This window comes from Saccopteryx bilineata, chromosome 3, assembly GCF_036850765.1.
Source record: "Saccopteryx bilineata isolate mSacBil1 chromosome 3, mSacBil1_pri_phased_curated, whole genome shotgun sequence".
Lineage (NCBI taxonomy): Eukaryota > Metazoa > Chordata > Mammalia > Chiroptera > Emballonuridae > Saccopteryx > Saccopteryx bilineata.
In genome coordinates, this window is record NC_089492.1 from 269,697,692 (window position 1) to 269,708,957 (window position 11,266).

Here is an 11,266-nt window from a genome sequence, read left to right on the forward strand (position 1 = left end):
CCTGTCTCAATGCCTCTGGTCTCTTTCCCTAGGGAGACCCCGGTCCTGCTGGCCCGCCCGGACTCATGGGACCCCCGGTAGGTTGAGCTGCAAGGAGGAGCTGGGACCTGAGAGGTGTCAAAGCTGAGCTGGTGCAGCTCCGCCTTGGTGTGTGGGGTGGCTCAGATCCTCCGTGGACTGGTCTAATTTGTTTACCCGGAGGAAGGAGCATGGGAAGAGGTCTCTGGTTGAGACAAAGGATGTGGCAGCTCCCTGCTTCTTTTCCAGGGTTTCAAGGGGAAAACAGGACATCCTGGCCTCCCAGGACCAAAGGTAAGAGCCTGGTAACCTCTGCCAATCGGGTTTTCTGGGCTCTTCTCAAAGCCTGACCCCAGGCAGAAGTGGCATCCCAGCTGGAGTGGACATACGACCTGATTCTGGGCTGAGATGCCGTCCTAGCATCCAAGCCTCCCGAGGCCACTGGTGCCTGCAGATTGGGTCAGGGCTCCTCCCATCTACCAGCCTGAGGTTGTCAGAGGGCCCGAGCTGGGTCCAGTGGCCAGCCCCCTCTGGTGTGGAGTCAGCTTGGGGGTGACGGGAGCCAAGTGGCAGTCTGGTGAGTTCCAGTTGCCTCTTTCTCTTTTAGGGTGATTGTGGAAAGCCAGGTCCCCCAGGTAGCAGTGGCCGGCCTGGGGCTGAGGTAAGGATTGGGGTCTATGCATGCTGCCTTTAGACAGCCTCTGGGCTCTGCTGGTCCAGGATGAGACCACTTCCTCTCACTGCCTAGCAAAGTGGCTGCCTTGCCTCCTTGGCCTTCTGGGAGAGGTGTTGTCCAACACTGCACAACTTAACTTTCTCCCTCCTTGTAAGGATTGTAACCGGTTCCCATTTCTATAGGCTGTTGGGTCACTAGCCTACAAAGGCAGGGCTTGGACTTCTCAGGCTGGGGCTCTGCTTTCTCTCTCCAGCAGTACCCACGGCCAGGGCTGGAAGACTTAGGCCTGCAGACCAGGGCTCAGCTTGGCTCCTTCGACAATTGATACTGCACCTGCTCTGCTCAGCCTTCTCCCACCTAAAAACCTTGTAATTCTGTTTCTGTGTCCTTTCTTCTTTTTTTTCTGGCTCCTGCAGGGTGAGCCCGGTGCCATGGGACTCCAGGGAAGACCCGGCCCCCCTGGCCACGTTGTGAGTTAACTGTTTTTGTCTCTGTCTCCATGAGAAGTTAGGATTCTGTAGGGGCTGGGTGGCGGTGGGCGAGCTGCTGATGACCCCCACAAAGCTGTAAGAGGCTTCGGGCCCACCCCAGTCCAGTGGTTCCCAGGCTTTTTGGCATTTCCTTATTTCCTGGGTACATTTGAATTTACTGATCAAACAAAAATCACTCAGTTCTTCAACAAATAATTATGGAGCACCTGCTCCGTGCCAGGCACCGTTCCAAGCATTGGACTAAGACAGTGGGAAACATCAACCCAGTCACCTGAGCCCAGAGCCTCCATACAGGCACACAGAGAAGCAGATTAATGCGGAAGTGCTGTGATGTCACAGGGAGGGGCCGGGAGGTGACTTTAGAGGAATCTTTGACAAGAAGGAGCCAGTTGTCCAGCCATCTGGGCGAAGAGTGTCCAGGTCCCGTATGGGGCTGGGTGGGGGAGCAGGTGATGCAGAAAGGGCGAGGTGGGGAGCGGTGTGGTGTACTATTTGGGAAGCCCAAGGTCAGCATGGCTGGAGTGGAGTTCAAAGAGGGCAGGAGCCCTGGCCAGTTGGCTGTGGTAGAGCGTCGGCCTGGCGTGCAGAAGTCCCGGGTTCGATTCCCGGCCAGGGCACACAGGAGAAGCGCCCATCTGCTTCTCCACCCCTCCCCCTCTCCTTCCTCTCTGTCTCTTTCTTCCCCTCCCACAGCCGAGGCTCCATTGGAGCAAAGATGGCCCGGGCACTGGGGATGGCTCCTTGGCCTCTGCCCCAGGCGCTAGAGTGGCTCTGGTCGCAACAGAGCAACGCCCGGAGGGGCAGAGCATCGCCCCCTGGTGGGCAGAGCGTCGCCCCTGGTGGGTGTGCCGGGTGGATCCCGGTCGGGCGCATGCGGGAGTCTGTCTGACTGTCTCTCCCCGTTTCCAGCTTCATAAAAATACAAAAAAACCCCAAAAAAACAAAGAGGGCAGGAGTGGGAACCGGAAAGCTGGGTTTGGAAAGGACATGATGTAAATGGTAGAGGATCTTGCAGGCATGGGCTTGGGGTGGAGAAGGAAGCAGTGCGTGATATCACCGGGAGGCAGAGCTGTAGCGGAGAGGCTTTCCAGCAGTGGGCGGACAGCAGTGATGGAGCAGCGTGGCAGTGCACAGGTCTGGCGTGTGTTTAAAGGCAGAGGACTTGCTAATGACCTGCGTGGGATGGGAGGCTGGGAGCTGTAGAAGGAGAGCAATCAAGGGTGACTCCTGCATGGTGTAGCTGGGTAAGTGGGTGGTGTATTTACTGAGATAGAGAGTTGGAGAGGATATGTATTATGCAATAATGGGTTTCCTGTCTACTTTACTCATTAGTAACGTAGATGACTGCCAATGGCTGCCTTTGATCAGCGTGAGGGTGCCAAGCTGGTGGGATTCCAGAGAGGAGAGAACTAATGCACTGGCATTTTATTGAGCTCCACTGTGCCTGGCTGCGTAGTTACAGGCTCTTGGAAATGTTAAAAATAGTTCATGGCCGAAAAAAATGGAACTCTCAGATCTTCATCACTATTTTTATTGCTCTCAAGGGGTCCAGAGACCCCCAGCTGGGGACCCCCTCATGTTACAGATGAAAGAAGGAGTCACACATTCTGAAGTGTGTCTGCACTGGACTCATTCAGAGGCTGGGGACAAGAGGGGTGCAGGGTCCTTCTCCCCTCTGTCCGCCCAGCCCAGCCCCCTGCTGTGCGCCAGTCCCAGCGCTGGACATTCCTGTCCAGGAGACTTCAGATGAGTAGAATAGAAGACCATGCCTCCAGAACTTTCCATCTGGGGTTGTGAAGGGAGGAACTCTGGGAGAGACTTTGTGACTGCAGAGACGTGGGTAGTTCTGTGTAGCTCTGTTCAGGGAGGTGACATTGGCGCTGGGCCTCAGCTGGAGATATGGAGAGACAGGGAGAGCATTTGGACAAGGGCCAGCGCAAGCAGGGCAGGAGCGCTTCTGCGTGTTTGCGTCTCATCGTCCTGTGGGAGGGGAGCTGCGTGTTTGAGTCTCATCGTCCTGTGGGAGGGGAGCTGCGTGTTTGAGTCTTATCGTCCTGTGGGAGGGGCGGCAGGGACCCGGAGGCCCGGGATTGGGGCTGAGCCCTGGCCCCTCCGGCCCTGCTGCGCAGACGTCCGGCTCCTGCTCTTTGCCCCTCCCACAGTACAGAAGGAAAGTGGGGGCTTAGAAGACACTTGAGCCTGCCCTGCGTAGGTTCTAACTCCCCGATCACCCCCCCCCCGCCCCCGCACAGCCCCAGATGTACCCCTCCGTGTGCAGTAGGCGTGAGCTCAGGGTCCCCCAGGCCTCAGCTCTGGCACAAATCTTCTGGCAGAAGCTCAAGTATAAGATCCGAAAGGAAGGAGGGTTTAGGATGAAGTTTAGGTTTTGTTTTTGCTGTCGTCTGGCCAGACCTCCTGGGGGCCTTATTACTGGAGACTTTTTCCAACCCACTGACTTTGTCTCTCTCTAGGGACCACCAGGGCCTCCGGGCCAACCAGGCCCAGCTGGGATTTCCGCAGTGGTGAGTGACAGGCTCTCCTCCCCCCACCCCCCACTCCCAGGAATTTGACCCTACTTCTCTGTGGGCTCCTTCCAAAGGGAGCTGGGGGATGGAGACCAGTTTGTCCCATCCCTCTCCTGTCCTGGTCAGCCTCTCTCGCCTCCAGAGCTCTCCCCAACCAGCATGTGGGGAAGGCCTTTGGAAAGGCCCGTGCTCCCTGTCTCAAGTTCAGGAAGCACCGGCTCCCCTTGTGGGGCCTGGGGGTTGGGGGACATGGTCCTTGGCACATAATATCTGCCTCTATGTCCCTCTCCCCTCTCACCATCCTCCTTCCTTTCCTCTAGGGCCTGAAAGGAGATCGGGGAGCCACTGGAGAAAGGGGCCTCTCAGGCCTTCCAGGCGAGCCTGGCCCACCTGGACACCCTGGCCCCCCGGTAAGACCCCATCTCTGAAAGCACAGCCCCAGGGGAAGGGCCAGGTGGCTTTGTCAGTTGAGCACAGCACTGCATGTCTGGGGGTCCCAGGCACAGAGAAGCTGTTTGCACGAGGACAGCAGTGTGGAGCTTGGGCCTGAGGGTCACATCATGTTTGGAAGAAGGGACAAGCTCAGCAGCCAGTGCTGGGCCAGCTGCACACCGGGTCACTGTCTCTGACCTGTGCCAGCACTGCTTGTAGGGATCCCTCAGCTAGGTGTCAGGCCGGGGACACTTGACCCCCGATCCACCCCTGCCCCTCTCCAGGGGAGCTTGTTGGTGACCACAGAACATTTAGAAATGTCAGGAACTAGAGACACAGTGTTATTACTGAAGCTTGCTTTCTCAACAACTCAGAAACCACTGAGGATGTGTTTGTGTTAAGTGTTGGACTAAGTGCTTGACATATTGTCACTTAATCAATACTGCAACCCTATTTAGTAGGTCTGATTGTCCCCATTTTACAGATGAGGAAACCAAGGTCCAGCAAAGTTAAGTAGGTTGTCCAGAGTCACACAGCTAGTGAGTGGAAGAGCCAGCCTGATTCCAGAACTTGGCTCCTTAGCCGCCCTGCAATACTCTTTTAAAGGTTCCAGGCTGGTGAACCCCATCAGGTGGAACTGATTGTCAGTTTTAGGGATGGAAAGTCGGTGGGCGGAGCTGAGGCAGGAACCCAGGTCTCCCAGCAGGGCACTTTCCACCATACAGGTTTTCTTTCTTTTTTCTTACTTTTCTTTTCTTTCTTTCTTTTCTTTTCCTTTCTTTCTTTCTTTCTTCTTTCTTTCTTTCTTTCTTTCTTTCTTTCTTTCTTTCTTTCTTTCACAGAGACAGAGAGAGACACAGAGAGAGGGACAGATAGGAACAGACAGACAGGAAGGGAGTGAGATGAGAAGCGTCAATTCTTTGTTGTGACACCTTAGTTGTTCATGATTGCTTTCTCATATGTGCCTTGATGAGGGGTGTGGGGGGGTTACAGCAGAGCAAGTGACCCCTTGCTCAAGCCAGTGACCTTGGGCTCAAGCCAGGGACCTTGGGCTCAAGCCAACAACTATGTGCTCAAACCAGCAACCCCACACTCAAGCTGGTTGAGCCTATGCTTAAGCCAGCGACCTTGGAGTCTCAAACCTGGGTCCTCCACATCCCAGTCCGACATTCTATCCACTGCGCCACCGCCTGGTCAGGCAAAAACAGGCTTTCTTCTGGGGAACAGTAGCAATGACCCTGGGGCTGGTGGCCTGGAATGGGGTGTATGATTCCAGCAAAGGTCATCAATCAGTCAGCCCATGTGCCAAGAGGGCCAGGTCTCACCTCCCACTCAGTTCCTGCCAGGACCCTGGGCAGGCAGGTCCTTCTAGCCCTCCTCTGCCTTCCCAGCCTGCAGGCTCAGGAGCCTCCAGGATCCCAGATGAATCTGCCAGGTTGCCTGGCAATTACGGATTCCTCTTCCCCAGCAGCCACCAGAAGTGGGGGGGGGGGGTAGGGGGGGCAGGAGTAAGCTTCTCCTGTCCTTGGGAGGGAGCAGGCTCCCCCAGTTCACGCCTTCATTCAGCAAACATTTAACATACATTCAGAGCCAGGGAGTGTGCAAGGCGCCCGGATCTCAAACAAAGAGCAGGGAGGTGCAGTCGGCTCCTTGGCTCCTTTGCAGGGCTCAGCCAGGGAACAGCCTGGAGCTGTCAGGGTGGGGCTCCGGGACTGGGCAGGAATGTGGGTCTAAATTTCCATGCCTGTGCCCAGAGTGTCTGAGGAGGAGGGGGAGGATCATGACCCATTGGTGGAATGGGGGTTGGGCATGCCCAGTGGGCAACATGAGGCATGTGACCTCAAGCTGGGTTGGCACTCATCACATCTTTATTGCTCTTACTTCCCAGGGTGAGCCTGGTGCGGATGGTGCAGTGGGCAAAGAGGTACTGCTGTGCTGGGCTTGTCCTCGTCCTGCGGGAACGCTGCCACTTGCTCTTCGCCTGCCCTGACCCCCCTTTGTGCATTCAGTAACCGTTCTCCTTGTCCAGTCTATCTCTGGACAGATATATAGGAAACTGGCGCCCCTGTTGCTCTGGGGAGAGGCACTGGGGACTAGGTGATGCGGAGAAGAGAAAGACTTGTTTTTTATTATTATTTTTAAACCATGTACCTGATCCAAAAGAGACAATAATAACAATAATAAACTTCAAACAAACATGTCCCCGGCACCAGTAAGGCCAGGCCCTCTGAGATGCTACAGACTGGCCCTTTCATTCTTGACTTCTCACCTCTTTTTGTCTGTAACAAGGGACCCAGCCAACATAATCATACAAGGCTATGCCCTAGGGGACATCAGTCTCCTCTCCAGCTGTCAACCCTTCTGTTAACAGGGAGGCTGTCCTCCTTTCTCACACAGAGCGCAGCCAGACAATGTGCAGGGGCCTGAGGCTGTGGAGGGTGGTCCTTCCACAACCGTGTCTCCCCTGGGTGGCTTGGAGATGCTGCACAGACTTGGCCCCTGACTTTTGCTTTCCTCTAGGGACCCCCTGGAAAACAGGGACTCTATGGACCCGCTGGTCCAAAGGTGAGTGGGCATTGGCTGGGTTTGAATGGAGTTGGTTAAGCCTGGCTCCCAACTGTGACTTTAGCCATGGAGAGGAGACACGGGAAGGCTAGTGGAAAGGGAAAAAAAGTGGTCACGACTTGGAGAATCTTATCTTTGAAAACTCACATGGGGCTGTTCCAGGGTTCTTAGCTATGGTTAGGGAAATGGAAATTTCCAGTTCATTTACTCATTGATTGATTGACTGATTCATTCATTCATTCATTCATTCATTTATTCTGCAAGCATCTGCTGGCTCTTGCTTCCATTCTGGGCCCTCTGTCCTTGCCTTGGGTAAACAAAGGTCCCTAACCAATAGGTGCTCACTTAGCCTAGTCACATGACTAGAGCATGGCAGGTTTTACTAAAAATTAGGCACAGCACTGTGCCATCAGAGGGAGAGAGCACCCAACTCAGCTTGGGAGTCAGGGAGGCTGCACAAAAACAGGGACATTTCAGCTGGGTAGGCGGAGTGCACTGGGTAGAGGGGAGGGGAAGAACATTCAGGCAGAGAGGACTAAGACACTATGGTCAAATCAGAGAATCATAACCTTTGAGGCCTGGAGGGAGGTACAAGGGCAGGGAGGTGAGGCTAGAGAAGATGTGATCAGGACCACATCACGAACGGTCTTGAATGCCTGGCAAAGGAATTAGGCCTTTATTTAGAGGGCAGTTGGGAACTGTCAGAATTTCTAAGTAGGTTGTAACATCACAAGAACTGTCTTCTAGAAGGACTGTCCTGGGGACAATGAAGTGGGACAGCCTGTCAGGATGCTGTGGCCACAGTTCAGAGGGAGATGCTAGGGCCCTGGTTGACGGATGGAGGGGGTAAGATGCTTAGACATGATGAGGGAGACTTGATAGTGCTGGGCAGTGCTGGACTGTGACTTCCTGTCTTTGTAGGGTGATCCAGGACCTTCAGGACAGAAGGGCCAGGCGGGAGAGAAAGGAAGAGCTGGCATGCCTGGTGGGCCTGGCAAGAGTGGCCCCATGGGGCCTATTGGGCTACCAGGTCCTGCAGGAGAGAGAGGCCACCCTGGATCCCCAGGGCCGGTGGGGAGCCCCGGATTGCCGGGGTTGCCTGGGTCAATGGTAAGGGGAGGCTGGCAGCCATGGACACTGTCTGGGCATGCAGGGTGGAGCAGGGACCACTTTAGAACCTCCTGCTGACATTCTGCAGGAAAGAGCATGACCCCCATATGAATGGCTGTTAACTGTGTGTGTGTAAGGGGGGACCCTCTCCCCAGAAAAATGTACCTGTGCACACGTTTTGGACCATTTCAGGGGGGTTGGGATTAAATATCTGTGGGTAGCTCCTGGGAACTTTGCTTCCCTCCCCATCCTTTGTTTCCATAAAATCTATTTCCAGGGGGAGAGTACCAGTCTGGGAAGTATAATTGAGGCAGGTTTCCTTCTCTTTCCTCAGGGAGACATGGTGAATTATGATGAAATCAAGAGATTCATCAGACAAGAGATCATTAAAATGTTTGATGGTAATTGGCAGCCGCTGGGTGGCAGTGGGTGCTGCTTGCCCTTCCCAGCTCCTTCTTCCCCCTACCCTACCCTCCTTTTCCTTAAAACTCAATATTCTAACCCCCCCCCGCCCCCGCCCCCGCCACCCACTTACCGGCATATGTTCAATAAAACATCAGACATTCCTTGTCACCTGCTCTGTTCAAAGATAAAATAACTCCCTCCTGCCCTCCCCAAGCCCCCAATAGAGCAAAGGAGACAGACAAGAAAATTGACATCAAACGAGTCTGCATGAAGTGAGCTCTAAATAGTGGGGTGAGCGGCAACTCTAAGATGGGCTGGTGTGCTTTCCTTTTAAGCTTTTTTTCCTGTTCATTGCTTGTCCAGCATTAATATGCGAGGGACTGGGGAAAACATGGAACCTGTCCTCAAGGGGCTGGACACTGTGATTGGGGAGCAGACCTTGAATGTCAAGCAAGGAGTCTGGACTTTAATCTGAAGCCAGTGGTGAATTAATGAAAGGTGTTGGAGAAAAGGGATGCTATAATTAGATCTGTGCTTCAGAAGGATCGCCGTGGAAAGCAACGTGGAGGCCAGGGCATGGGAGACCACTTAGACTAACCCCCATATTCCTCGCTCCCACTTCCGTCTGAAGGGAGGCTGCTAGTCCATGTTGACGGCCCATCTGTAGCATCTGCAGCCATTCTAAGTCCCGGGGGTGCCCTATGACCTGTCCCTGTCCCTTCTTACAGAGAGGATGGCTTACTACACCTCCAGGATTCAGTTTCCCATGGAGGTAGCAGCAGCTCCAGGCCGACCAGGGCCCCCAGGGAAGGATGGTGCTCCCGGCCGGCCAGGTGCTCCAGGATCACCTGGGCTCCCTGGTCAGATTGGCAGAGAAGGGCGGCAAGGCCTGCCAGGAATGAGAGGTAATTATGCCCTCTGGTGTCCAAAGTGCCCATGTCATTCTCGGTTGTGAATATATTTGCATGTATGTGTCTATTTCCAATGATCCGATTGGGTGTGTCATTTTTCTGCTCAGGGGTAGGATTTATTTTATTTCTTTTGTCCCAGGATTGCCCGGTACCAAAGGTGAAAAGGGGGACATTGGTGTTGGCATCGCGGGAGAAAACGGTCTCCCTGGCCCACCAGGTAGGAGAAGCCAGCATTTAAGATCATGAATCTAGAACAGCTGAGATCCCATTTCTTCATGCTCCTTCTATAACACAGTTCTGTGAAACCTCAAATACCCACACACCTGTTTACCAACATTTATAGTAACGTGACTGTGTGCAAGACACTCTACTAAGGCGTGTGTGTGGGACGGAGTGGAAGACCAGGTGCCTGCCAGGTCCTAAACTGGGCTAGCATAGACACAGTGGACTAGAGCGAGATATCATGGGGCCAGGGAATGCGAGTTCAGTCCTGCCTGGCATCTCACTGGCTGGATGACCATGACAAGGTCATTTAAGCCAGGCTGTACAGCCTAAAAGAGAATGACCAAAGCCTGATGACTTGGCTCTGAGACCCTTACCACATGTGCAACCTCCCCGAGCCTGCGTCCTCACCTACCAAACGAGATAATAGTTCCTTTCTAACGGAATAGCTATGAAGATTCAATGAATAATGCATAAAAAGCACTCAGCCTTGTGTCTGAGAAGCTTTCAATAAAACTAGCCAGTAATATTGTTATCATTAAATAACTAAGTGTCAGATCAGGATTTCATGAGAACATGTAACCTGAGACATATTCATCAGATGTAAGGTATTTTTGACGCTGATCATTAGTTCTTCTTTTCTTGTCATCTGGATCTCCTGATTTTCCTTTTCTGACTCCTCCCTCTCTAGGTCCTCAAGGTCCTCCAGGCTACGGCAAGATGGGAGCGACGGGACCAATGGGCCAACAAGGCATCCCAGGCATCCCTGGCCCCCAGGGCCCCACGGGCCCTCCGGGCAAGGCTGGCCACTGCAACCCCTCTGACTGCTTTGGGGCCATGCCAATGGAGCAACAGTACCCGCCCATGAAAAACATGAAGGGGCCTTTTGGCTGAAATCACCGTCTCCGTTAGATGAAGGACTCCATTGGGCACAAATGGCTAAAACTTATAGGACTCTGTGATGGGTTGTGAATGTGTTTTTTTTTTATTTTTTATTATTGCTATTAATATTTTTTTATCAATAAATAAAAAACAAAACTATCCGTAGTCCCACTTCCAGTGTTCTGGTGCTGCAGCTGGTCTCCCTGTCATCCTCCTTTGACATTTGGTCCCAGGGTTACAAAAAGGGTATTTTCCTCATTGTCCGTGGTCGACCAGTAGCACTGTGGGGTGCAGCTGTGTATGGCCGCCAGCTTAGCTGTCCTCTCCAGCTGCTTCGGAGCCATGCTTTGGTTCTCTGGACCTGTGTCCTGCCCGTCCTTCCCAGTACACTTCTCAGAGTCAGAGAAGGGGCCCCTCTCAGCCTCTTTGAGTGAGCCTAAGCAGGTCTGAAACCCCCCCCCCCACCTTCAGCTCATAAAGGCCCCTCCCTAGTTGCTTTCCTAAAGAAACCAGTGTTTAGTACCTCATCTACCCTCTTTATTCTTGAGTGTGACCCAGAGCTAATCTAGGGTGCGCCTTGGGAAATGCCCCCCGGTGCTGAAGTGTGTTCATCCGCCTGGCAGCACCTCCGAGCACTCAGTCTCTTCTTGCTGCTCCAGTAATTCTGTGATTAGAAGGCCTGTGAAACAGGAGGAAAGACAGGCTCCAGCCCCTGGCCTAGGCAACCAGGGAATGCTTCTCTGGGAAATGAGATGGAACCTCCAGCCTGTACTGATGCATGGCCCTGTCACCAGCTCTCCTGGGCTGCAAATGGCATCTTTTGTTACTTGTTAATCTAACATTTCCCATTCATCTTAGCCTAAGTCTTGGGAAACAAGTTGCATCAGTACAAACGGGTCACGGGCAAGCCGCAATCAGACCTAAGCTTGTGGTCCTCAAAGTCTGCTGGGAGTCTGGCGATCTATCTATTGCTTCCTCCGTACATAAAAAGGCTAGGAAGAAAGGAAGGACAGCAAGTTGAATATTATA

The 11,266-nt window shown here is 53.4% G+C and overlaps 1 protein-coding gene across 8 annotated transcripts in view; it reads left to right on the plus strand.

Annotated features, from left to right (window-relative positions):
• COL16A1 (collagen type XVI alpha 1 chain) overlaps positions 1-10,396 on the plus strand; it is a 51,657-nt gene extending 41,261 nt beyond the window's left edge. For all 8 annotated transcript variants that reach the window (XM_066269819.1, XM_066269814.1, XM_066269818.1 and 5 more), the window contains 13 exons: positions 33-77; positions 268-312; positions 626-679; positions 1,111-1,164; positions 3,657-3,707; positions 4,031-4,120; positions 6,031-6,066; positions 6,663-6,707; positions 7,629-7,817; positions 8,152-8,218; positions 8,951-9,127; positions 9,273-9,350; positions 10,047-10,396. In XM_066269819.1, coding sequence (XP_066125916.1) covers positions 33-77; positions 268-312; positions 626-679; positions 1,111-1,164; positions 3,657-3,707; positions 4,031-4,120; positions 6,031-6,066; positions 6,663-6,707; positions 7,629-7,817; positions 8,152-8,218; positions 8,951-9,127; positions 9,273-9,350; positions 10,047-10,249 — 1,134 coding nt within the window. In that variant the 3' untranslated portion in view covers positions 10,250-10,396. The remainder of the gene's footprint in view (positions 1-32; positions 78-267; positions 313-625; positions 680-1,110; positions 1,165-3,656; positions 3,708-4,030; positions 4,121-6,030; positions 6,067-6,662; positions 6,708-7,628; positions 7,818-8,151; positions 8,219-8,950; positions 9,128-9,272; positions 9,351-10,046) is intronic.
• Positions 10,397-11,266: the final 870 nt, after the last annotated feature.